We start from the raw sequence: 27,089 nt of genomic DNA, 5'->3' as shown, positions 1-27,089 counted from the left end.
AAGCTCCATAACAACCTCCCCCCCCCAAAAGAACAACTGGCAGGGTGAAGCGTACTGGACTCTGCAGAACCAAATAAAAAGGGGAGGCGTGTAAACTGTGCAGGCAATTGTATTCCCTTTGCAAAGATGGGAGTAGAACTGCCACCATCACCATCTATTAAAGGAGGGGAAAGTGTCTTGCCCAAGCAGGAGCAATTCCAAAAGAAATCATCAAGTAAACATCAAGCCTCAAAAACAGGACTACAAAGCAGTAAGATATATGCAAAAATAATGTTCTCATTGGTAATTTTAATATTTCTTGCAAACCACTTTTGAGGTTTTACACCAATCAATCAGTATATAAATTTTGTTAAGTAACAGAAATAAAAATTTGAGACCACTAAATCTGAGATCTCAGGAACCTACCTGGACCCTGAGATCGTCTTCCGAGGCCCTTCTTCTTATGCCTCCTCCTCGAGAGGTCCGGAGGGTGGCAACAAGAGAACGGGGCCATTTCTGCGGTGGCTTTCCGTTTGTGGAATGTTCTCCCCAGGGAGGTTTGACTGGCACCTTCATTATACACCTTTAGGTGCCAGGCGAAAACGTTCCTCTTCAACCAGGCCCTGGGCTGATTGTGTTGCGGAAGGGTGGATTATTGGGTTTTCTATTATTATTATTATTATTTCATATTTTGATTTTATGCTGCAAATCGCTTGAGATTCTATGGGTATAGGGTGGTAAACAAATTTTATTAATAATAATAATAATAATAATAATAATAATAATAATAATAATAAATGGTCAAGCACAAAAGGCATGGATTTTGTGACTTGCAAAGGGGATGCTGATCCATATTAGAGTAAATGAAACTAGGAGAGTAAGGAGTGCAAGGCACACTATGATGAAGCACAGCAAACAGGATCCAGAACCGAACCAAGCAAAAACCGTATGGTTCCTCCAACTTTTGGCTAATACAGATGGGACTTTCCAGCTGGGATTGGTGATGTGACGCAGCTCAACTTCATGGCATTAGTGAATTTATAGAACTCCAGGGGGAAACAAAAAAAGTTCCTGAATAATACACAGCTGTATGGTTTGGATAGACTGCTGCATGAATTCAGAGGTAAACTGCAAAGAACATATTTCTAAATTGTGAAGATATCCAACCAAGATTGGCTTAACACATATAGCCCCTCTCTTTGGGCTTTCAACAACTCAGCTTGCATATGTGCCTCTTTTCAGGTGAATCTAAACAGGAAAATTCCCATAGAGGGAGCCTTTCTTGAAGAAGAGAAGCTACTCACAAGACGCTTCAGTCCTTTAAAATGTTTTTTAGGTGCAGGAAATGAACTTTAGCAATTCATTTGGGAGATTAAGAGTTCCAGGACCTTCTGTCAGACAAGAAAAGCACAGACCAAAAAACAAAACAAAAAAACAGAATTCACAGCCAAGAATAAAATCCTGTGAAAGAGATGGAGCTGTCAGGAATGATAGAGGTGTGACATCAAGATTCTGTCAACAGGGTGCAATAATTTAAACAAGTAAAGGAAGCACCGGACACACGACCCCACTTGCTGTTGCAGTCTTGCATCCTTGAGGAAGCTAATGGAAAGGACAACCCATAAAAAGCATGCCACACATGAGTGAGGCAAAAGAGCCACACACAGCTGTCCTTCACTCGAAGCTCAGTTCATCTTCAGCCACCTCCATCTGGTTCTGGAGGGGGGGGGCTGTTTGCTGGAAACATACCATCATGGGAGGAGGTATCAAAGTACATTCAGAACAAGCAGGTCCATCAACTCATCCAGAAGATGAAGTGATAGCCATTGTGAAGAAGGGACACACAGTTTATCAATCAAGATTTCGTCTATTACATCCGATCAACCATAAAACCATATGGCGTCCATTTGTTCCCCAATAGAGTAAGGTCAGGGGAGCAAGTAAAAAGAAAAATCTGCCTTCTTTCTGTACTCCACGATCTAAAATATGTTCTTCTTCCCATACTCCATCATGAGCGCAAATGATTCAGTGAAGAACAAGCTTTATGCCTACTAGCCATGCTGCTGCTGGTTTCCTTGTAACAGAGAACAGGGTGTGTGGTTTTTTGTTGTTGTTGTTGTTGTTTTGCACTAAAAGCCAGCAAATGAAGCTGACTCAGGTATGCCCCATGCAAAGTCACTCTGTTTCATGGGCTTCCTCAACAGCAGTTATGTTAAATGCTTCCTTCAGATGCAGTATCTCAGGACCCAACGTTTACACTCAAGTAAGGAGACAGTGAGTTACCAAAGGAGCCTGGTGTTCTGCATGTACCAGGTGTATGTATGCAGTATTAGAAATGTGTTATACTTTCATTGCAGGTGCATATCATCAACAACTAAGCAGGCTGCATGTGTGTAGATGAGAGCTTTGGGGGAAAGCACAGTTTTATTAGACGTGAAATAGGGTACGTATCAGCATTATGATGTAACAAACACCCCAGGTGTTAATCTTCCAATGTACTTGCTAGCCAGAGTACATTTATTTTAACTACATCTGTAGGCTATAAAGTTGTGTATGCCTCTCCCTTTTAAGAAGAATCTAGGAAGATAATTTGAGATGCAGAAGTCATTTTGAAAACAAAAAATGTTCTTTTTTTCCACCTACAGAAAAAAACCCGTTACTTTAACCTATTCTCTTTGATGCAGATTAATAATAAAAAAAAACATTAAAATTCTGTGTATCTCGTCCATGATTTTACATTGTGTGAACACTTGACAGGATGCATTATGCATTTAGCACATGGTTCTTGGGATACTTTAAACGGCTAATAGTCTTTTCTATTACACTTAAATAGCGTCACATGATAGACCAGCTTCAGGGTCAACTGCAGACTCCTTGAAAAACTGAATTGCACAGCGAAAGATCTTTATATACTTGGACAGAGCTTGAAAGCACTGATTCAAAAACAACCGGCTTGTCACACAGAATTGCATGCACTGCTGCAGCTCGTTAATTCCAATGTCATTCTTCTGTAGTCATCTGAACTGCAAATACTCAGGAGACCATCTGTGTATGGTTCAGTCCACATCCCACTAGTCAATGGTAAAGTTCCATGGATATTAATGGAAATTAACTGTACCCACACATTCCAGGCACACTTGCTGACTTCAGCACCTACGACTGCACAACAAGTCCAAAACTTGACAGGGGGTGAGAGGGATACACAGATAACAAGTTGTTTCACATAAGAAGTGACAACCCTAAATAAATCAGAATACTGAGCTTACCACAAAAGGTGAGGTGGATAATCACTCTACTTTATTCAATCACAGATTTTAAAAGCCACACACACACACACACACACAGAGAGAGAGAGAGAGAGAGAGAGAGAGAGAGAGAGAGAATTCATTTAAATATTTTAAAAACAAACCTTTCGTTGCCTGGTTCTTGTTTCATCTCCTCCTTTCTTGTGACTTCAGCCTATTGAAAAACAATGTCCAGTTCTGAGCTCTTGAAGCAATTGACAAGAAACTGTGCGAAATACTTCGGCCCGCAGATACACAATAGAATTTTAAGAGTAATGAAAAAGAGGCTCTACAATTGGCTCTTTTCTGTAGTTGTCCAAAACGAAATACTTTTGTGTAAGACAACAGAAAAAGGAGAGTGAGAAATGGGAAACAGAGCAACTCGTATGTCATGACTCTCCTCTTTTAATTGCACGATTTCTACTTCCCAGGAATCAACCTTAATTATAAGCTTAGCCTATTACACCTGACTCCATGCTAATGCCCAATTTTAAGCCCTGTCAAGGAATAAGACTGGACCATATACCTAGTTGGCAACTTGATCAGTCTACAAAAGCAACAGGGGAAGAGGGAGTGCTGGAGTGTAACTGAGCATCAGCTGATTGTCAGTTCTTGCAAAGTGCAGGGCTTTGCAGGAGCCACCCATTGTTGGTGCCTTCCTTCGCAGGACAGTGCTTACAAAGAGTCAGGAGCTGCCAGAAAACTCCAAATCTGCCCCATCCTCGTCTTTACCTGCTCCACACACCATGTCATAAATTGACATTATATGGGTAGGGCAGGTGGGTCTGGCTTGGCCAAAACTGCCAGGGCCACCACATAGGGCTGCCTCGAGCTTCCCCACAACTGTTACATAGTTTAGCCATTGGGTGGCACTAGACTCAGTTGTAAGGAACAAGGGTGGCGCTGTGGTTTGAATCCCCACAATGGTAAACCATGGTGTTATTTGCAAACCAGTAAACCTTAATTTCGTGGACCCAGGTGGCGCTGTGGGTTAAACCACAGAGCCTAGGGCTTGCCGATCAGAAGGTCGGCAGTTTGAATCCCAGTGACGGGGTGAGCTCCCGTTGTTCGGTCCCAGCTCCTGCCAACCTAGCAGTTCAAAAGCACGTCAAGTGCAAGTAGATTATTAGGTACCGCTGGGAAGGTAAACGGCGTTTCCGGGCGCTGCTCTGGTTCGCCACAAGCAGCTTAGTCATGCTGGCCACATGACCTGGAAGCTGTCTGCAGACAAACACCGGCTCCCTTGGCCTATAGAGCGAGATGACCGCGCAACCCCAGAGTTGTCCACGTCTGGACCGAATGGTCAGGGGTCCCTTTACCTTTACCTGTGGGTGGGCAGAGTCAGGGTTTTCCTGCGCCTGCTGTGTCCTTGCTAGAGACAAGCAACTATAAACTCAGAGATTTGAAATCTGATTTGAAAACTGGACGAAAGACATTTGGAAACAATGTACAAGTAGTTGGCAAGAGCTCAGCAAAGATATTTGATTGCAAGGTTTGGGTTTCTAAGTATCAAGTGGAATGTGACATTCTGGAACAAAGACAATGTGACATTTGGGAAGGAAGATTTGGACTGGGAAAGTGCTGGGGGGAAGACTGGTGGGAGTTTGAGATGGGAGGAGGGAAGATGGTGAGGAGGGGGTGGAGTAAGAGAATTTATGAGACCTAATAGGATGGCTAACCATGGCACCCGACCTCAGAGGGAAATAAGCGACTTGGAGAAGGGAGGAATCTTTTAGGTTTCTTTTTTATGATAAAGTTTGGATGATAAAATTTATTTTCTTAAGGTAGGAATCGGAATTAAAAAGAGCAATAGTTTTACTGAGTTAAGAGGGGGGGAAAGATATAAGAAGTTAAGATTGGAAATATGGTGTTGTATCTGATATAAATAAGTTAAAGGATATTAGAGGTTTATTTGAAGATTAGGAATAATGGTGAATGATTTGTGAAATTAGTTACAAAGTCACTAAAGTAAATTAGAATTGAACGCAGAAGGGGAGAACGGGGGAAGTCCTCCTAAGAAAGATTTGAAGTAAGATTTTAAATAATAGAATGGTGTGTTCCTGTTTGTTGTTAGGTATGTATTTGTTATTTTTGTTTCTTTTATTTTTTGTATTTGTATTTTGTAGTATGTTTGTATTTTCTCTGGTTTGTTTGATTTGTGTGGAAATACCAATAAATTCTTTTTTTTTTTTTTAAAGAGAGAGACAAGCGAGCTCTTGTCCAGTTTCCCGACCACTGCATAGCTTTCAAACCTTCCATGCCAGCAGGCAAGAACAGCCCAGCAGCATTAACAGCAAACATCCACATCCAGGCTGAGTCTTCAGAACCCACCATGGATGCAAACAAGCTGAAAAACTAAGACGCATTTAAACAAAGGAAGCTCACTTACTGGTGTCGGTTCAATCTGTGGTGAGCGTGAGAATGTCAACCGTGATTTTCCAAGGCTGTGTGGATACCTTTTCAGGAAGCGGCACATGGATGCAGCCGACTCAGCACTATCCAACTGGAGGATGGCCTTAGAAGTTAAGATATGCATCAAGTTAACATTAAAGTATACCCTTTGTGCAGTTAGTACATTGATACGCATGTAAATATTACTTATTAGCCAGATGGAGCTTCTCCTCTAGGAGTTTGTTGCTGTCCTTTAAGGCAGCTGGGGAGGGGTGGGAGAGAACCTTCCTGTGCCATGGGGTTCCTGTGCCACAATAGTTAACTGTGTCATGGTGCTCTGGGGAGAGTGCATCAAGTAACAGGTCTGCTTACAAAAAGAAGTTTCCAAAACAAGAACAGCCACCTGGTTCTTATTTGCTATCACCATGTAGTGATCTACGCGTCCAAATCGAAGTCCAACACAAAGTATTTCGAGTTCTGAATATCCCTTATCTGGCAGGTTGCCCAAATGCACAAAATGTGAATGGAGATTTTCTGTATTCACCTAGTTAAAGAAAAGGCAGGCATCAATTTTATCTATTTACAGCATCAAATTTCCTGCCCACCCTTCACCACAAAGTCCCATGTTAAGCAGTTACTGCAGAGCAGATGGTTTCTATTTGGAGTTTGACATTTTCTTTCACCAGGTCTGCTAGGCCAGTGAGCCTGGGTGTTTCCTGCCTTCTCTGGCAGCATGAGGTTTGGATTAATTTCCTTAAGCCATCTATTCTGTGGGGACCACGGAACAGTATTTCAGCTACTCACACCTGCACTTCACTTGGGTCATTCTGAGGTTTGCCGCCAGCATGATCGGGGTCAAAATGATCATCAGGAAAAACACTACATAACAATTCATAATGCTTCTGCTACTTACCTTTGGATTGACATCTTTAATCATAGAAACAAATATAGCTTCCTAAAGAAAAAGGGATCAGAAATATTTATTTAAGAAAACTAAAGGTGTCTGCAGATTTACAGATTATATATAAATCACAGCCATTTTCACTAGGTCTCATTTTTATTTGTGTTCAGCACAGCAACCCTCTTAAAGCATTCAGCCTTGGCTCCACTTTGCAAACACATTCTCCCCCCCCCCCCATTCCCACGGTGAATGTATACCTATCCCCCAGGAATACCACTCCATGCCCCTGACAGAGGGGGCTTTGGCTCATGAATGCACATGTTTACATAGCTGTTTTCTGGCACTGCTTTCATGAGTCTTCCAACTCCAGGGAGAATTGCCCAAGATGTTAATTCACGATTATTTACTGGATTAAACAGGCAGACAAATACTTTGCACATCATGGTAAGCCATGGTTTAGCACTATGTGGGTGAGCTGAAACAAGCCTAACAAATTCTCAGGCTTACATGCTCCCTCCCTCTTCCGTAGAGGAGCAAGAAGGATTTTGCTAGCATATACTTTCATTTTCACAGAATCCCATCTTGGCATTGGGCACAAACCAGAGAATGTGGTTCAGACCAAAAACTGGCCAGATTCCAAACAAACTATCTCCACACCTTGAGTTATGAAGCTGGCTTGCTTAACTATCAAGGGATTCAGGTAAACCACGACTCTCTGTTTCATCTTTAATGCTGAGCCAGGATCCTGTGAAACAGAACGGAAACCCTAGCAAAGTCCTTCTCCCAGCTGGGTGGCAGTGGGAGCAGAAGAGCATGTGAACCCAGACACTTGTGCTCAGCTCCAGCACACAGCACAGAGCCATGCAAACCAGCCCAGACACACCAAGCACAGAACCTCAGATCATCCTAATTGGCACCACTGTCTCTACAGTCTACGTATCAAGCAAGTTGTTTTTAGAAAGAAGGGGGGGAGGACAGGTCCTGCAACACATCTGCCTAAATAAAAAGTGAAACACAACTAAATCAAATGTGAGAAAGCAGAGGACAGCAGCTCCAAGCAGACAATTTGCCGATGATCAAAGATGTGACTGCATTAGTTGGTTGTAGCACAGGGAACTCCAAATTTACACAGGGGTTACGTTCCAAAGCACCATGAGTTTAAGTGAAATTCCATAGCATAGAATCTTAAGAGTTGGAAGGGACCCGAGGGTCATCAAGTCCAGCCCCCTGCAATGCAGGAATCTCAGCGAAAGCATCCAGGACAGATGACCATATTTGAAACACCATTGAAAAAGCCAGCAAATATGCTTGTTCTGCCCCCACTTCGCCCCCCAAACGGTTGTTGCCAGCAAGGTTACAAAGAGCCTTGTGGCACCTTAAAGACAAATTAAATTGATAGCATTATAAACATGTTGATCTTTAAAATACAAGACCACATTGCACACACACACACCATTTTTCGTAACGTTTTAGTTACCAACCTCATCTTTTATATCTTTGAATTCAGGTGCCAAAGTAATGCTCAGTTGGTTCTGTTCCACATACATTGGAAAGCAGGTATAAAATTGCACCATGGACTCTGCAGTTTTGCAACCCATTTCTAGGTATGCCTTTTGAAAAAGAAGGAAGAAATCTACATCAGCCATCTGAAGCCAGGTAATCGCCTCCTCCAAAGTGACAATATGCAGAAATTATGTGTGTTTTTCCATGAACATTCATGGAAATACTGCTTTATGGAGCATTTCTGCTCTTTATTTGGACGTCCAGTGAAAAGTGGCTTCACAATACCTTTTTATGTGAAGATACAATTAACATATCTTTCACTTTTCCAAAGGGCTTGGTTAAATTGGAAATCTCATCTGGAGTTAATCCTGAAGGAGGCAGGTTAGAAATCGAAACCACACACATCTCTTCTGCCTCCTAGAAAAGAAAAAAAAGGGGGGGGGAGAGATTAGAATCTTTATTGTCGAGTTTTCACATAACATTATCCTGCTGCTTCTTATTTTTTCCAAACCCAGCCCAAATTAGAGAAAGTCCTGCTTTTCCCTTGGGCCCTCAGTCTTCCATGTCTCAGGACTGGCACTCCTGTTGAAGTCCTGGCTGACCTTGAACATTCACAATTGCCCCTGAATGCCCTCTCCTGCTTCATGGAGCCCACTTGGCACCCTGGTAAACTCCTGAGCTTAGGGCAAAGAAACAAGCTGGGAGATTGCTTGAAAGTGAGTGACTTGTTTGCAAAACATTTTTAAAATTTTTATTTATCAATTTTTTAATTTTACAAATTTTTACATTCACCAAAACATATACAGTGGAACCCCGGGTTACGCACGCAATCCGTTCCGGGTCGCCGTGCGTAATGCGGGCATGCACAACTCGAACGCACGTTAATAAAAACCAAAAAACTGGAAGTCGCGCGATTTGAGCACTTCTGCGCATGCGCAAAGTGCACAGAAGCATTCTGCGCATCCGGCAGTCGTGCGTGCTCCAAACATACACAACACGAGGTATGACTGTATAATACTGACTTCCCTTCCCCCCTTTCATAGTTTGTTTCATTTACCTTTTTCTGCTGCCTATTCTAATCAACCCGTATTCTTTTATTTCTCCATTTCATCTTAATTAATATTGCTGAGTTTACTCTAATCCTGCTAACGTCTTGTTTACAAGAGTTTTCCAAATATTCTACAAATCTTTTCCAATCTTCTCTAAAAACTCTTTCTTCCTGATCTCTTATTCTACTAGTTAATTTAGCCATTTCTGCATATTGCATCAATTTCATCTGCCATTCCTCCTTTGCTGCTATTAAACCCTCCTTCCATTTTTGAGCATATACCATTTGGGCTGCTATAGTTCCGTATATGAACAGGCTTTTTTCTGATTGCTTGGTATATCTAAACCAATTACTCCTAAAAGAAAAGTTTCCGGTCTTTTTATAAAGGACCTTTTAAACATTTTTTTCAGTTCATTGTATATCATCTCCCAAAAGTCCTTAGCCATTTTGCATGTTCCCCACATAGGATAAAAAGGTACTTTCCTTTTCTTTACATTTCCAACAGATATCTGATTCTGACTTATACATCTTTGCTAACCTACTAGGGGGTCAGATACCACCTATATATAATTTTCATGAAATTCTCTTTTAGTGTGCTGCATGCTGTAAATTTTAAATCTTTATTCCATAGTTTCTCCCTTGTTTGCAAAGCATTTTGAGGACAAAATTGCTTGCATCCACCGGGATCTTGGCTCACCTTGGTGACCGATTCACTTGCTTCAATGTTCTTTGCAACTTCTGTCACATCTGTATTAAAAAAAAGAATTTTTAAAAAGATGAAAAAGTAATGTGGCTGTCACTGACAAAGAGTTCATTTGGGGAGTTGAAAACCCAAACCCTAGAACAAGGAAACCCCAATTTTAAACTGAACCAATCCTTCTGTTCCAGACTATTGTCTTATATGGAACAGGTAAAAATTTGCCTCAATGAAAGCAACACATTTAAAGCTGCAATCCTATAGTCCCTTATCTGGGAGTAAACCCAATGAACTCAATGGGGCTGATTTCTGAGTAGGATGGCAGAAGTGAGTCTCCAAAGATACCTGGCACTTCTGCAGGTAGGCTGGTCTCCTTGGGTTTGGATTTTAGAGCTGCCTCGGGTTCTGACGTCTTCTCACTCTCTACAGCTTTTGTGGCTTCCTCGGGCTTCTTGGAACCACTTTGAGGATTCTTCGGTTTCACAGCAGCCTTTGTACCTCCAGTCTCGTTTGCCTTGGACTTCACAGCTGTCTTGGGTTCTGCTGTCACCTTGCTTCCTGCAGCTTTTGGGACCCCATCAGGCTTCTTGGGATCTGTAGGCTTCTTTTGCTTCACACCTGTTTTTGCTCCTGTGGTCTTTTTGAGATCTGCAGCCTTTTTTGGTTTTACAGCCACTTTTGTCTCTCCGGCCTTCCGAGAGTCTCCAGACTTTTTGTCATCATTTGCTGTGATCAGACAAAACATTCATCTGGTTAGAGGGGGCTTGATGTTTACAAAGGCAGTGTCCCCAAGACTATGTTCAAACTAGCTTAATAAGGTTCAGAAATGCACAAAACAGGAACTCGGTTCTGGTAACAGAATTGTAGAATAAAGGAAACATTAAAATGAGCAAATATTTGAAAAGAACCAAAGACTTCCAACGAGAAGTCTATAAAAAAGATAACGCTCCTCTGCACTGTTAACAAAAAGGCAGCCCAAGAAGGATTTCAGTTTGACATATTTTGGTGGGAAAGTATTTATTAAAAATGAATAGGCTTCCGTGATCCAAAAATGTATTTGTTCAAGGCCTCACTTTGCTGAACTTGCCACCCCTGAAAAACATTACCCCCTTCTTCATGCAGCTACCACATTCCTCAACACATTTCCATCTGACAGGGAACCAAATGTATCAGTAAGCCTGCAAGATGGGAAGACTAGGCAAGATTCTTTTTCAATTTTTTTCACCCACATTCAGCACACAATGCACCAAACTGCAGGAGACGGAGTATAAAGGAAGGAAAAGCAACCAGAACTCACAGGCAGTGGCCAGTGACACAGCTGCCGAGGACTTTTTTGCAGCAGTTTGATCTTTCCTGAAAAAAGGAACAAAACTGTGGATTAATTGCGGGATACAATCCCATTAAAATAAATCACAAGTTGGAAAGTAAAATAATTAAAAAGCTGATTTAAAGAATTTGATAGGCTAGGCTAAGTAGTGTCATACTCACGTTGCACTTGCAAGGGAATTCTTGACATTCTGTGAGCTTGAAGGAGCTTTCTTAACGTTCTGGGAGGTTGTGGAAGGCTTCTTGGCATCTTGTGAGCCTGGGGCTTTCTTGACATTCTGGGAGGTTGAGGAAGGTTTCTTGACACTCTGTGTGCCTGATGCAGCTTTCTTGACACTCTGTGTGCCTGATGCAGCTTTCTTGACACTCTGTGTGCCTGATGGAGCTTTCTTGACACTCTGTGTGCCTGATGGAGCTTTCTTGACACTCTGTGTGCCTGATGGAGCTTTCTTGACATTCTGCGTGCTTGGGGAAGCTTTCTTGACATCCTTTGGGCTTGGGGGAGCTTTCTTGGCATTCTGAGAGTCTGGGGGAGGTTTAACAAGCTGTGCACCTACAGGAGCTTTCTTGATACTCTGTGATGGCTTCTTTTCATTTCCTTTGTTCTGAAAAAGATAACACTCTATGTTCTCTTTTATGAATATACCCATGCACAATCTGTGCAAAAAAAAAACCCTTAAGCTACAGAAATACCTTTCCCCAATGACTGAGCAGACAGTAACATTGCTGTCCTAACAGCTGTATGCATAAACACCAAACCAGATGCAGAGATAAATGGACCACTGTTATAACTGTTGAGGAGGAGGCAGGGAGGGAGATTAAACCTTTCCTCCACAAGTGCTGTAGTCCCAATGAAAACTGGCCTCCTTGTGCCTAGTATTAGATGACAACAACAACAACAAGAACAACAACAACAACTCACAATGCAATTGCTAACAACACACTCAGTGTTAGGGTCTACTTTGATTCTCTGGCATACATTACAAGACTTAAAGGCCTTTTCAATACAGTGGTACCCCAGGTGACATACGCTTCAGGTTACAGACTCCGCTAACCCAGAAATAATGCTTCAGGTTAAGAACTTTGCTTCCGGATAAGAACAGAAATCGTGCTCTGGCGGTGCAGCGGCAGCGGGAGGTCCCATTAGCTAAAGTGGTGCTTCAGGTTAAGAACAGTTTCAGGTTAAGAACAGACCTCTGGAATGAATTAAGTACGTAACCAGAGGTACCACTGTACCTATCTACCCTTTTCAGTTGCTCCATTTCTGTTTCAACAGGGTCACAAATGGAAGCCACAGATATTGGGATGCAGTCCTCTGGCTATAGTTCTTCTACACAGACTCAGTAGGCTGACACACAACTTCTGAACCTTTTCTAGCTCTACAATTTCCCCTTTCAGTGTGAGGCACCCCCTGGCACCCATCAGTGCAACTGCTCCACCACAGAACTAGCACATTCTGCATTACTTGCGGCTTCTGGCCAGCCCATCACTGTGTTCAGGGCCTGCTCCAGAACCCACCCAGCTGCACCCAGCTCTCCCAGTAGCTTCATATAGGCATTAAAGAGTATGGCAGAGAAAATGGAACAGTTCTGGTCACCTCACTTGAAAAAGGGTATTGGAGAGTTGGAAAAGGTTCAGAAAAGGGCAACCCAAATGATCAAGGGGACGGAGTGACTGCTCTAGGATGAAATGTTGCAGCATTTGGGATTTTTACATTTAGAGAATAGGTAAGTAAGAAGTGACATGGCATCAATTTATAATATTAAGCATAGAATCACAGAATTGAAAAGTTGGAAGGGACCCTGAGGGTCTTCTAGTCCAACCCCCCGCAATGCAGGAATTTCATGGCATGGAGAAAGGTTTCCCCTCACCCTCTCTCCCAACACTACTTGATAAAAGAAGATCCGCACACACTCACAGCTACAAGGGGCAGCGATAGCCACCAACTGGATTGGCTTTAAAAGACGATTAGATAAATTCACAAAGGACAAGGCCACCAATGGCCATTAGCCATGATGGCTCCATGATCTGCCTTCATGGCAGGAGACAGTAACTCAGGACTGCAAGAGACGACAAACTACCGGTAATAAAAAAGGCTATGTTTGAAGCAAGAGGAAGGACAAAAAAGTAGTGGGAAAGTAGATGGAGAAATGCTGTTGGGTGACAGACACCTACCGTATATTCCGGCGTATAAGACGAATGGGCGTATAAGACGACCCCCAACTTTTCCAGTTAAAATATAGAGTTTGAGATATACTCTACCACAGATTCTCTACCCGGCATATAAGACGACCCCCAACTTTTGAGAAGATTTTCCTGGATTAAAAAGTAGTCTTATACGCCAGAATATACAGTATTTTGCCTGTGTCTTCACCCAAAAGTTAAGCAGTGCCCAACCTGGTGATAACAGAATGAACAATACAACAGCCAGTCTCCTAAGAAGGCATGCCTGGCACCCAACACTGCTATCACTTAAATGTCATTATTATTTTTAAAAAATAACATTATTTTTGTTCATTATTCTTATTCAATTAGATATTTTTGATTTTAAAGCTACAATTAGTATTTTGATAAAAAAAAAATCTGCTGCTGTTATTATTTTGGTTGTCCTGAATTCTTATACGGCTGTAAAATGTTCTGAATCGTAAGCTGGGCAACCTAGTCAGATGGCCGGGATACAAATAATAATAAAAAAGGGAGGATATAAATGCTTCAAGTACCGGTAAGTAAGCAGCATAAAGGTACGCCATCGGGGGGGGGGGGGACCTTGTCAGATGCTGTGGAAAGAAGGCACCTTAAATTACACAAACTTACCAGGCTGGGATCCACTTTGGACTTTTCTGCGACACTTATTTTCACACGTCTGCCATTAACCAAGACTGGAGCTGTTTCACCATATTTGACAGCTGCTGTTACCGCCTCCTTATAATTCATTTCAAGAAAGGCCTAACAAAAAGGGAAAGTTTCATCATTTACATCTTGCTCTAACCTTTTACATTGTGTTTTTCAGATTTAAGTGATGGAGCATCAGGAAAATTGAGAATGGGAGCCGTGGCCAAAGTTCACAGAAAACTTTTAAAGTGGTTTTGCAAAACAGCTGTAGCTAAATAGTCTAAAGTTTCTGCTAGCGGTAGACAGAAAAACCTCTATGGGAAGTGAGGTTTAAAATAGGTTTTCCCATTACTACTATCAGAAATTTTAGACTGTTTAACTACAGCTCACCTCAGCACACCTCCAATGGATGTCTTCAAAACTCTAGCCTTACTCCAGCAATCAGTCGACAATCTATCGACAAGCATATTGCTTATTGATTAAAGAATGCACAGTGTGCCATGCTTACTACTAGCAGTGGTGCAGTGCAGCTGTGAACCACACCAGAGGCTATACGTAGGACCTCTGGGGTGAGTATACTGAGCGCAAGTATTACCCTGTAACGTGACTTACAGGAAAGATGGGATATTTTGCAGCAACTCTATGTTAGTGTCAGGGAACGGCCCTTGGCAGGGCAGGAGGTCTTGCCAATGTACTGAGAGCCCAGGCACCTCCTCAGTAGTGAGACCTCCTCAAGCGGGAAGAGCGGCACGTCCTCCAGTGGGGAGGGGCAGGCTGGAAACAGCCAGGCAAAGCAATGGCTTGGAGAGGCTGCTGAGAGCCCCAGCACGCATCATGAATTTCGCTCTGAGGGGAGCACGCCACTTCCGTCACCCCAGTTGCGCAGAGGGGTCAAAAGGAGACCAGGGAGGCGGCACTTTGGAGTGCCGAAATTCTTATGTTGGGGGTCACAGCCGGAAACCGGCACTCCCAGATTCTGCAAGCGACTAGGATGGTTGTGTTTTCACTTTCTCTGCACTGTAAATAGTCTGCACCAATAAACTGTTAAAACAGTTGAGACTCATGCCTGATTACTCGTGAGCAACCCCAACGCAGACCTGACAGCTAGGCATTTAAGGTACTTACCTCATTTTTAGCACGAAGCACCAAGATATTACTAACTTTTCCAAAGGGCTGAACAATTTTTTTAATATCGTTATCTGTATAGCCATCATCTGGTAAATCAGATATTCGAAGAACTGTACCACAACTCAAGGCTTTGTCTGTTAAAATCTGAAAATGAAACAATATTTCAAGCATATTTCAAACCAGTTACTGATTTGTGTGCTTGCTTTCTCACTCTCATGCATGCAGGCAGGGAGACACAGAGAGACACACAGAAATAGGTAAAGTATAGTGCACTTAAAGGAGCCTTGTGGGAAATGCAAGAATGGGTAAAAAAAACCTTCTTGAAAAAGCACTGAAATGACTTCACAAACTATCTAAATAAAAGTCATTTCTCAATATTTCTAGTTACAGGTAGGTAGCCGTGTTGGTCTGCCATAGTCTAAGTTTGTTATTGGTATGAGCTTTCATGTGCATGCACGTTTCTTCAGATACCAAAGACACCAGAACTCTAACCCCGCACTGACCCTGGATATATCCAGATCCAGACCTCATATTAAGCCTAAATACCTTCACAGAAGACTTACTGACCTGACTGCAGGGAGTGGGTTGAGAAACATTTGTTTCCTCAGCTACGACTCCATCTTTGTTTGGGACATCAATATCCGATGAGCCAGGAGGTAAATCTTTCTTGACAGACTTTGGGGGAGCTGTAGAATGACTTGGGGTCTTCTTCACACTTCCAGGAGTCTTCTCTGGCTCAAGCGGTATGCTCTTTAAAGCACACCCTCGGCTGAGCGCTTGGAGCGATTTCTGTTTGTTGTACTCTTCAACAAAACTTGGACCCAAACATTTCACCGCTTCTTCCAAGTCCTTACCTGAATGGAGGGGGAGAGATACTGAATGCACTGTTTTGCCAGTGTGCATGGAAAAAGCATGCCACTACTTGTTGATCCTGGCCAAAGAAGGCAAGGGCACACACAGCAGCTGCAGCAGCAGCAGCAGCAGCAGCAGCAGCAGCAGCAGCAATGGATTAAATAAGGAGCTGGGCACTATTTATACCAGGGGTTGTCAACCTGGTCCCTACAGCCCACTAGTGGGCGTTTCAGGATTCTAGGTGCGCAGTAGGGGGTTCTATGGTACAAGCTGAATCCTCCTTCCATCGAGCACGGCTGGGCAGTAAGGAATTTTTACCACCAAGAAAGATGCATTAGTGGGCAGTAGGTATAAAAAGGTTGACTGTCCCTGATTTATAGCTTTCCTACAGCTTTGTATATAGACCCGCCCGTCCCCCAATGCAAGTCTAAAGCACAAATGTAATAGTAACAACAAAAGCACCCCATAAAACCCATTATAAGTAAAGGCAATGGGGAACCCAGATACTTTTAAAAATTTTGTCCTTTAATGTAAATGGTTTGAGCAACCCAGCTAAGTGACGTAGGGTTGAAACTCCTAAATCCCATGGCGCCATGGGCACCGTCTTCTTGAACTAAAATATAGGACTATGATCTAAATCTCATGAACAGCAAGGTTGGTATGCTGTGGTGTTGTACATGAAACATAAAAGCAAAGTAGGAAATATGGTAAATGTTAATGGAACAAGATATGAAGCTACCTATAACATATATATGATTTGGAAGACAGTGGAGGGAACAGGGGAAGCCCCCTGAATAGAGAAGATCGCAATAAGTAATTTACGAAGATAAGTGTTGGTTAAGGTTAGTATATGTTTTTCTTTATGTTTGTTTATATGGTTATTGTTTTTATTGTATTTTTGTATTGTGCTTTGTATGGTGTTTATGTTTATGTCTATATTATGTTTTTCTTTGTTTTAATGGAAAATAATAAAAATCTTTATAAAAAAAAAGAAACATAAAATTGGGGGGGGGGGGTTTAAAGCCCTGTTTCTCCCACCAAAAGGAACACAGTGGTACCTTGGTTTACAAACTTAATCCGTTCCGGAAGTCCGTTCTTAAACCAAGGCGTGCTTTCCCATAGCAACAGGGGACTCGATTTACAAATGGAACACACTCAACAGGAAGCGAAACATGTTCTGCTTCCAAGGCAAAGTTCACAAACCAAAACACCTACTTCCGGGTTTGCAGTGTTCTTAATCCAAGTTGCTCATAAAATAAGCTGTTCTTAAACCAAGGTACCACTGTAGTAATTCAGTTATCCCTGAGCTCAAGAGTGAAAGAATGGTAGGCATAACCAATGGCACAATATTCTCCTTCCCTTAACACCAGACTAGACATGATGGGGCCACCCTCTATGTATCTGTATCTGCGTTGTCTGTGTCTCTCTCTCTCTCTCACACACACACCTGTCCACTTGCCCAGGAACAATCAGAAGCACATTTCAAAAATAGTTCTTTTGCAGCTGCATCTTTATTTGCCTCCCACCTAACATCATATCTGGGTGTGCCTTGCCTTGATGGAAATGGCTTTGCAGATCAGATCAGGACCACTGCAAGGCTTAAGCAAGCCCACAGGCTGGGGCCTCCATTTTACCTGGAGATCTGGTGGATCTTCTTGATCCTCTTTCTTTGCTGTAAGATCTTCGATAGTGTGAAGAAGATAAATGAGGGCGTCGTGGAGACCTTGACCTATACCGGGGACCATGCCGATATCTTGGGCTTCGACTTCTGGGTCTACGGCGCCCAGGGCTCCTAGACCGCGAGCGAGAGCGGCGCCAAGCGTGGCCAGAGCTTGAGCGTCTTGAGCGTTTGGGACTAGAACTGCAAGAGCGTCGCCTCGGCGTATGGTTTTCCTTTCGGTCACTTTCATGTCTGTAAAAACAGAAAAGGTTGTTCTTCCCCAGCATTCTGTATTTAATATGAAATAAGTAATCTGATCTAACTGGATAGTTTGAAAAATGTTTTAATTTTAAAAAAAATACTTTATTCCTTAGAAGAAATAAAACTACAGGGCAGTATTAAACAGGATATGTGTGCATTCAGATGTTATTTGGCCTTGTGGATTCTACAACCAGGAATGAGCCTCAGATCGAGACTCCTATGTCCCGCAAGTAGCACAGAGTGAAAATAAAGGTGGATTTGAAAAAGAGGGCTACATCAAGACAACTGGAATGCCAAAGAAATGTCAACAACCTGCCCTGATTTATTATACCTATACAGTGGTACCTTGGTTCTCAAACTTAATCCGTTCCAGGAGTCCGTTTGACTCCCAAAACCGTTAGAAAACCAAGGTGCGGCTTCCAATTGGCTGCAGGAGCTTCTTGCACTCAAGCAGAAGCCACGTCAGATGTTCGGCTTCCGAAAAACGTTCGCAAACCAGAACACTTACTTCCAGGTTTGCGGTGTTCGGGAGCTGATTTGTTCGTGAACCAAGCTGTTTGAAAACCAAGGTACCCACTGTAAAGGAGAAAGGGGGACATCCTGCTAGCAAGGAAAAGCTGGAGCAAAAGAAGCCAAGCAATGAAGCTTTCACACAAAGTGTTGTATCCAACTCAGAGTAAACTCACCAAAATTAAGAAGCCTATGTTAGTCACATCCATTAATTTCAACCGATTTACACTGAGTAAACTGCATAGGATACAACCCAGTTTGGTGTTATGACAGACACTGAGTTGCACTATGGTACCATTTCAGTCATGGTGAGAGAACTCTCGCACAGCATCAGCAGGCTGCACCTACAGAATGTCCCCTACAGTTTTGGTATTCGCACTGGTAACACTCCTCGGGCTCAGGAGAAACTCATGCAAGCCTTCAAGTGCCAAATAGGTAGGCAATGCCATACTTAAACAAATATGATGCTCTATAACCATGATAAGCTCTGTAACTATGATAACTCTCAGGTGCTAATTACAGGTAGGTAGCCATGTTGGTCTGCCATGGTTGAAACAAAATAAAAAAAATTCCTTAGAGATGAACTAAGTTTGTTCTTGGTATGAGCTTTCGTGTGCATGCACACTTCTTCAGATACAGATGCTAAGTTATATATAATTGGTTGTTCCTCCACCCTCAGAAACTCAGGGTGGTGATGGCCTGGGAGAGGGCATTCTCTGGGGCAGCCCCTACATTGTGGAACTCCTTCCCCACAGAGAAGCATCTGGCAGTGAATACTGAAGATGCATGTCTTTACCCTACCTTTTGACACTTGAGATGTGTATTTTCAGGATCCAACTTATTCCAGTGATTTTGAGCTGTTTTAAACTGTTCTTAATATTGTGTTTTAGTTGTTGCAACCTGCCCTGGGACATCAGTGTGAAAGGTGGGTGGTGAAGAAGCAGAAGCGGAAAGAAGCAGCTGCAAAATCTCCATGGGACTACATGCTAAGCAACATCCACAGTTCCAAAATTTAAATAACGTTGCCCCAACCACAGAGAACTCAATCCATTATAGTGTCTTTAGGAAAAAGAGAGATGAAATATTACTGCACCTTATCCCTGTTTAAGGAAGTTTTTAATCTGTGATATTTTAAATATATTTTAATATTTGATGGAAGCCGCCCAGAGTGGCTGGGGAGACCCAGCCAGATGGGCGGGGTACAAATAATAAATTATTATTATTATTAGTAGTAGTAGTAGTAGTAGTAGTAGTATGAGAAGTAGTCATATTTGCAAAATTACCTTTTTGATGATGAAGAATAGGCTTCTGGATTCCAGTCAGGAAATCTGTTTCAAGAATAAAACTATCAATGCAAGAAGTTTTTTTGAATTATTTTCATTGTTATCTATTGCTACCACTAAGAAGCACCTCCCTCCCTTTCCTGTGCTGCGGAGAGTGAGGTTTGCAGAGGTGTGTCCATTTCCCAAGTTAGCCTCTGTGTTAAAAAAGATCCTACGAGGTTGTCCTAATCTCCCTGGGAGCTTTTAAGGTGAACATGTAACACAGCAATTGAATTAAGTGAAAGACCACAATACAGAATTAAAAAGTAGTCACATTAGTCCAGTCCAGCCCCAGAAATACCTGAGAGCAGGACCTACGTTTGGATCCCAGCTCAAGCACCCACCCTCTCGTTCTCTCTGTGCATCTCATCCCCATGTTGCTTACTACCCGCTCTGCTTCCTAGAGAACCGTCACCCTCCATGCTCTTTCTCTCTTTCCATCCTTCCACGTAACTGCCCTCATTGCAACTTGGCTCAGCCCCTCCCACACTGCCACAATGGTGAGCCTCTCCCTTGGAGTCCTTGGCTTGTTCTATGCTCCTCACCCTTCCTGATCATGGAGGTGTTGACCCTGTACCCACCCACTGGTTCTTCTACCTTTTAAGCACTACACTGCTTAAAGTTGTGTGGCTATATTCCGCCTCAGATCAACCCTAATTCCCTAGAATTGAAAAACCATTCATCTCATTTCATGGCATTTAGAGTTTTTCAGTGTAGAATAAACAGATCAAACTGCTTAAAAGTGTTATGGTTGCAATTCACATCCCACTGAAATCATTTTATTGACTATTACTATCCCTTTAGGAAAGTACAAGAACCAAGTCTGTCTTTGTATAATTAATGCACAAAATTAAATGGGCATTCTTACTGTTGGCGTAGCTGACGACAGTTCTCAATGTGGGTAGTACTATTCTGATGCTGAATCCAGTCCTACAGAAGGAAAAGCCATAAATCATAGTTACGAGTATTTTATTGTTATTAGAATGACATTTACATCCCCCCTTTTCTCCATGCAGCTCATGGTAGTATACATGGATTTCTCACGCCCTCTGCCACCATTTGCCCTTTTAACCATGTCCGTGTTATATACTCAGGTTGTCCAAAACTCTTAAGGCAAGCTTAAGATTTCTTCTATCAAGATGATCTACAGTGTAGTGTCATCTGAAGTCAAGATATGCAGTATGTTGCTGTTCTGTGTTAATTCAAACCTGCCAAACTAATGGCATCTGAACTGCATGCAGAACAAAATTAGGGTATTTTGGTCTACCAAGTACTGCTTTACATTGGCCCAGAAGGATCCAAATATGGACAGAAACGCCATAATTTTCAGAGAGGGGGATAAGAGAGAGAGAAACAAACCCAAATACAGCTGCCATGGCCTTGTGGTGCCTTCTCCTGGAAAAAGGAGCAATGCAGAACTATTCTGGCCACTTGTTCCAGCATTAGTCACCATACAGACAACTGGGATAGCACTGCATGGGCAAGTCGGCAGCAGCGACTTGGGAAGAGCAATGGGGGACATCACAACCTATATAGCTTGACTACAATCAGTACCTTTATAATAGAGGTAGAAGAAAAGTGTGTGTCCAAAGTGTTTCGACATAAAGAACTGCAAAGAAACAAAACTTTTTTATCCCCCTCCCCCCTTTTAAAAAACTACATACCTGCAGGTATAGGGTGGTATACAAATAATAATAATAATCTATGCATTTTAAGGTTTGCAGTGCTACACAATAAATGTATAAATGTATTCTGGGCTGCTACATATTAAGATGGTCTGCAGACATCTGTAAGGCTTTTTTTTTCTGGGAGCCTTGAAGACCCCCAAGATATAAGCCTAAAAACATAAACAGCAACCAGTCATCTTAGTAACAGCAGCACCAGAAAGCGTGGTGTTCACTAGGTCTCTCGCATCTGTTAAGCTCCCTTCCCCGGGTGTTTTTAAAACCCAAACTACTGTCTCAGGAATCACAAAACCTCCTGCTTTGCTGCCCATAGAACATTATTATATTATGCCCTTAAATATTAAAGAGGCTAAAATTCATGTTCTGCACCAAAAATTTATGAATGGGTGGGGAAAGGAACCTAAACAGTTGTGAAGCACAACTAACTTCTATGCAGAATGCAAGAAAATAGAAAAACATTGAATAAATTACACTCACATTCTGCTTAGTGTGTGTAGAGTAAGCAACAGGCAACAAAGATATTTATTTCGTACAAAGTTTTTCTGTCCCAAACCAATTCCCATATTGCAGTATTTATTCTGTTTTTAGGCATCTGCAAAGACTGATCCAGTCGATAGAGCCGAGTCTTAATCTCAGGGTCATGGGTTCGAGCCCCACGTTGGGCAAAAAGTTTGCTGCCCTGGAGTGTGTTGGACTCGCGGTCCCTTCCCACTCTACAATTTTAGGATTGTGTGATTTATTTCCGCACCCTCACACCCTTAAAAGGATTTTGAGTAAGTAAGAAATATAAACTAGGAGACATGAACATCTGCAATGCATATAATTCAGAGCACCACCGTTGTGCAGTTAAAATACAATTTACAAAACTCCATTTATTTCACAGCCTGAGCTAATGGGATTATGATTCTTTGAATGAAAATCTAGAATTGGTTGGGATAGTAACACACAGTTTGAAGTGGGCACGAAGCACATTAAGAGAAACACAAGTTTGGTACAGAAGAAAAGTTTTAAAAACTCTGTAACAATTGAGTAATCCACTAAGGACAAAATTATAATCACACTAACAGTACATTCCTTCTTAACTCAGTGGGACTTATTTTTGAGTAACCGTGCATCGGTAAATTACCTATGACCGGCCTTCCATCCTTTGAAATTTGAAAATGCGAAACACTGCACTAAGTACTTAAAGCCTTCTTATGATTGTTGGGAGCAACAAATGAATGCAACCCATGCTAAGCCCTTGAGATGCATGGGGCAAGAGCCGGAGAAATACACTGGATGTTGTGATAATGTCTAGGGCAATCTATTTCAGAATTAAGCGAAATAAAAAAGATGTTTGGAAATCAAAGTCAAATCAATATTGTACATCTCTCACTTTGTCTCAAGAATACTTCTCTGTGTTGTGGGGCGATCCCCCCACCCACAAAGAAACTATTGTCGAAATCCCATACTTGTATCTGGCTCCCAACCCCGTCATTTGGTTCTCTATCAGGAAAAGAGACTATCAGACATTCATGATAGTATCTTCTTTGGTATGGAGGATAATATTTCATACACAGATTATGGTCACTGAAATTCTCAAAGCTGCATGAAATCCATGGGTTGGATCCAGAGCAAGGAGGTCACACTTAGGTCCAGTGAAATCAATGTGAAGCATTATTAATAACTTAAGACCTTTTGATTTCAATGAGAAATGAACTTGCTCTGAATCCAATCGTCTTCTTTTTCTAAATCTAGGTGGGCTTTACTTCTCGCGGTGAACGATTCCTCATCAGCCATCTGTAGTCAACTCTGGAGCTCCCCCCATACTGCTAGATTAGGGGTCAGCAAACTTTTTCAGCAGGGGGCCGATCCACTGTCCCTCAGACCTTGTGGGGGGCCAGACTATATTTTGAAGGGGGGAAAAATGAACGAATTCCTATGCCCCACAAATAACCCAGAGATGCATTTTAAATAAAAGCACACATTCTACTCATGTAAAAACACGCTGATTCCCAGACTGTCTGCAGGCCACATTTAGAAGGCGATTGGGCCACATCCGGCCCCCAGGCCTTAGTTTGGGGACCCCTGTGCTAGATTCATCTTTAAACTTTTATCCATGCCTATTCAAGAACAATTTGTGCCATGTTAATTGGGAGGTACTCCCAGGTAAGCATGTAGATGAATGCAGCCCAAGACAACTTAAATGAAGTTGCGTTAACCTGAAGCTTGCAAACCTTACTTAAACTTAAGGTATCAAAGGTCAAACAAGCTGTTAGATGCATCAGCTAAGAAAATTTAACTAATGCTTTTGTATAACTTTCTTCGTTCTATCATTCTTATGTTACATTCTAAAGCTATAATAAATGCTTTCTTTACCCATGTTTCTGACTGGACTGCAACCTTAATCCACTGTCTACTTTAAGTTCAACTTCTTTTGATCCCAGAAGCTACTAGAGCAAGTTTAATTATAGACAAAGGAAGCAGTAGAGGGAACTGGGAATCCAAAGTGAAATGAGAACATGTCTATCATAAGGCAGCTTTTACGGGTGAAACCTGCATAAATAGCCAGTCACATTGTGCAAATCAGACACACACAGTATTTATTCCCAAGCTTCTTGATTGTTGGACATCTTACGGGAATAAAATTGACAGATATCCAGAAGTCAATTAAACCCAGTACATAGAACACATTGTGTACAAATGTATGTAATCATTGGGGGGGGGAGTGACTCACCTTCAAATGTCTACATTCTACATTACACAGAGAACATGCATGTGGAAATATTCTTGGAGATGCAGCATAGTAATCATTCATCATTGACGGAGTTGGCAATCTCTTCAGCTTCTGGGCATCTGCCTGTGAAAAAACTGGAAGCCAAGAGGCTTTTACCACACCAAAAGGAGACTCAATAGGATGCTGAGGTTTCTTATGGGGTTTTTTCTGGCCACTGGCAGGTCCATGTGGAACATCAGAAGGATGAGCCCTGGATTCATGGTGAAAAGTATCACGCTGGTTTACACCCTCAAGCATTTCAGGTGCAAAAGGGGGTGGCGGCTGGTACATAGTTGGAGGTGGTTGGTTCACAGGCGGCATCATGGGCTGAGGAACAGTTGGCGGAGGCAAAGTCTGTGGGACAACAGGGGGCATCCCAGGCAATACTGGCACCCCAGACATGGATGGTACCACAGGAGACATCATGGGGGGTGCTGCTGGAGGCATCCCAGCTCCAGCTGGAGGGAGGCCTAGCCCTGGCCCCTTGTTGGAAGCATCCATGGGGAAAAAGGACTGTGTACTTGGTGTGCTTCTCTGGAATCCCATCTTTCGTATCAGCTCTTCTACCGCATTCATTTGACTACTGGTTACACCGGAGAGCGCTGAAGACACGAGAGCCGTCTGCTGTGTTGGAAATCCTTTCACGCTCCCCTCAGTTGATGCATCAGAATTGTAGACTTTGACCTCAAGAGGAGCTTCAGTATATTCATACTTGCTTTCATGCCCATAATCAATTACCTTGCTCTTCACCATGGTACCACAACCATCGTCACTGTGAAACATTTCCTTTTCTGTGCTCTGAGAAGGTAAACTTGGTAACTGATGAGTCATTTTGCGCATTCGGATGTCTCTCAAAATTAAAGGCATGTTCTCTGGCGTCAGCTGATCATCCGGATACCGACTAAGTTCCTCCAAGTCTTCATTAGATAAGCCAAAGCTTGCTAAGATGCTTGAAGCACTCTCTGTTGTATAACGGTTCTGGATACGTGTGGCTTGTTCTGCAAACTTTCCTGAAGTCATCTGGCTACTATGTACAGGCGGAAATGGATTGTCCCAGTGCGCAGCATGTCCCCCTTCCTTCTGGTGCCGCTCTTGTCTAGGATCCATTCCATGTTGCGTGACCTGAACATTTGGCCTTGGGAATCTTGCCCTCATTTCTGGTTCCATGACCCTTTGAGGCATTCTGGGAGGGGCAGACGGGTGTTGCCTTTGATGACAATCCGGTCCAGGTCCCGGCCCCGGAAAAGGGCCACGCGGCAACTGACCAGGTGCATTAGGTCCCCTCGGCCTTGGAGGCATGTTTCCTCTAGGGTTAAACATGGCTATTTTCAGAAATGCTTCATTTAACAAAGCATAAGATGCTATAGAATGGGTTGAAGCTACCGAGTTCAACTGGTGAAAAGCCAACTGTGTCTTAATCTGAGCAAGCTGCAAAGGAGGAGGAGGAGGAGGGCCCAACAGGAGTGGGCTAGCAATGCCAAGGTTCAGAGAATTCACAAAAGGTGCAAAATTTTCCAAGAACACCACAAAGCTGAAAGTTAAACACACAAAAATTAGATTACATTTATTTTTAATCTACTTTCTAAAATGGTTCTACTGCCTGTAAGTAAATTGTTTGAAAAACACAACGGTTTAGGTTTTTTTCTCAATAACAACTTGTTTTAACAAAGGGGTTGGGGGTTTTACTCACTTGCCAACTGAAAGTTATTTCATGTGTTTCAACGGACTACAGCTTTTGAATTTAAAAGGCTTTATATCCCACTCTAAACGAACCATGCAAGCAAGCATTTTCAATTGAAAACCCATGTGATTTTAATGCATTCTAGCCACGTATCAAGTGTAATTTAATTAAGACGTTAGAAAAATAAGATAATAATTTACACTACAACGATATGCAGAGATACTAGGCAGCAATTTCCATTCAATTCAATGTGACTTACTTCCAAGTAATTAGGTAAAAGATTGTCCTATAAAACAATGTATTTGCCAATGAAGATGTGCTACAAGCACTATTGATGTGACCTCATTCACTAACAAAACTAGAGGATGTTTGGAACTTAAGGGCAAGAGCTACATACAATTTCCCAACTAAATGGCTTCAACATTTTCAACACAGAAATTACTTGAAGATAGTATGTGGGCAGGGGGAAATCACAGAAGAGTAGCACAGAAAGTGCATTAACAGACCACCTGGTCCAACCCATGTGGGAATACGTTTTTGGGACTTCCCGCGCTTTGCTGCTTCACAAAAACCTTCCGCGCTACTGCACGGAAGAAAGTAGTTCCGGCTGCTGACTGCTGCCTGGATCACTCCGCGCTTGCTAGAAAGCGTGCCAGGAAGCCTCTCGGTAACGGCCGAAAGCTTGTTTCCCACCCGGAAACACAGACTGTTGCAATGCTCTGATTGGTTTATGCCAGGGGTGTCAAACTCAAATTCATCGGGGGCCGCATCAGCAGTTTGGTCACCCTCAAAGGGCCGGTTGTATCTGTAGGACTATGTGTCCACTCTTTATTATCATAAATTATTGTCACTGCATTCAATTATTACTGTTTTTTGTAATAATGTAAGTAATAACTAGCACTGAAAGCAGAAACATAGTCAGAATAATGGCAAGTAGATATTCAAATGTACAATTATTGTACAATTTATTGAAAAATGATTTTATTGAAAAAAAGCTTGCGAAGAAGAGGCGCCACAATCCGTTTCGCGAAAGGCAGGAATCGGATCCAGTTTCTCCCTTTCCTCCCCCCCTTGTTTTAAAAAAAGAAGAAGTGCTCCACGAAAGCTTGCATTTCTTTGAAATAAAAAAGAGCGTGTCGCGGGAGCAGTGTATAAATAACAACAATAAAAGAAACAAACCCCCGAAAGCTTGGCCTCCGAAACAGGCACGAAGATGAGGCCGCGTCGTGTCAATGGGGGGGGGGGAGGGGAAGAGAAGGAAAAAAAACCCAGGA

At 42.4% G+C, this 27,089-nt stretch overlaps 1 protein-coding gene across 3 annotated transcripts in view; it reads right to left on the bottom strand.

Annotated features, from left to right (window-relative positions):
* Positions 1 to 27,089, bottom strand: part of ZNF638 (zinc finger protein 638) — a 57,048-nt gene that overhangs the window by 11,655 nt on the left and 18,304 nt on the right. For 2 of the 3 annotated variants that reach the window (XM_033161105.1, XM_033161107.1), the window contains exons 2-18: positions 24,096 to 25,665; positions 20,563 to 20,624; positions 19,656 to 19,700; positions 17,576 to 17,853; positions 15,657 to 15,943; positions 15,087 to 15,233; positions 13,944 to 14,075; positions 11,292 to 11,734; positions 11,101 to 11,156; positions 10,149 to 10,529; positions 9,804 to 9,853; positions 8,344 to 8,475; positions 8,037 to 8,165; positions 6,568 to 6,609; positions 6,058 to 6,198; positions 5,653 to 5,778; positions 3,389 to 3,438 (exon numbers count right to left, since the gene is read on the bottom strand). In XM_033161105.1, the coding sequence (XP_033016996.1) occupies positions 3,389 to 3,438; positions 5,653 to 5,778; positions 6,058 to 6,198; positions 6,568 to 6,609; positions 8,037 to 8,165; positions 8,344 to 8,475; positions 9,804 to 9,853; positions 10,149 to 10,529; positions 11,101 to 11,156; positions 11,292 to 11,734; positions 13,944 to 14,075; positions 15,087 to 15,233; positions 15,657 to 15,943; positions 17,576 to 17,853; positions 19,656 to 19,700; positions 20,563 to 20,624; positions 24,096 to 25,665 (4,071 nt within the window). The remainder of the gene's footprint in view (positions 1 to 3,388; positions 3,439 to 5,652; positions 5,779 to 6,057; positions 6,199 to 6,567; positions 6,610 to 8,036; positions 8,166 to 8,343; positions 8,476 to 9,803; positions 9,854 to 10,148; positions 10,530 to 11,100; positions 11,157 to 11,291; positions 11,735 to 13,943; positions 14,076 to 15,086; positions 15,234 to 15,656; positions 15,944 to 17,575; positions 17,854 to 19,655; positions 19,701 to 20,562; positions 20,625 to 24,095; positions 25,666 to 27,089) is intronic. The other variant, XM_033161106.1, reaches the window with a different exon arrangement.

Source organism: Lacerta agilis, chromosome 9 (assembly GCF_009819535.1).
Source record: "Lacerta agilis isolate rLacAgi1 chromosome 9, rLacAgi1.pri, whole genome shotgun sequence".
NCBI classification, from domain to species: Eukaryota; Metazoa; Chordata; class Lepidosauria; order Squamata; family Lacertidae; genus Lacerta; species Lacerta agilis.
Note: the sequence above shows the minus strand (reverse complement) of the source record. Positions and strands in the feature narration are given on the sequence as shown.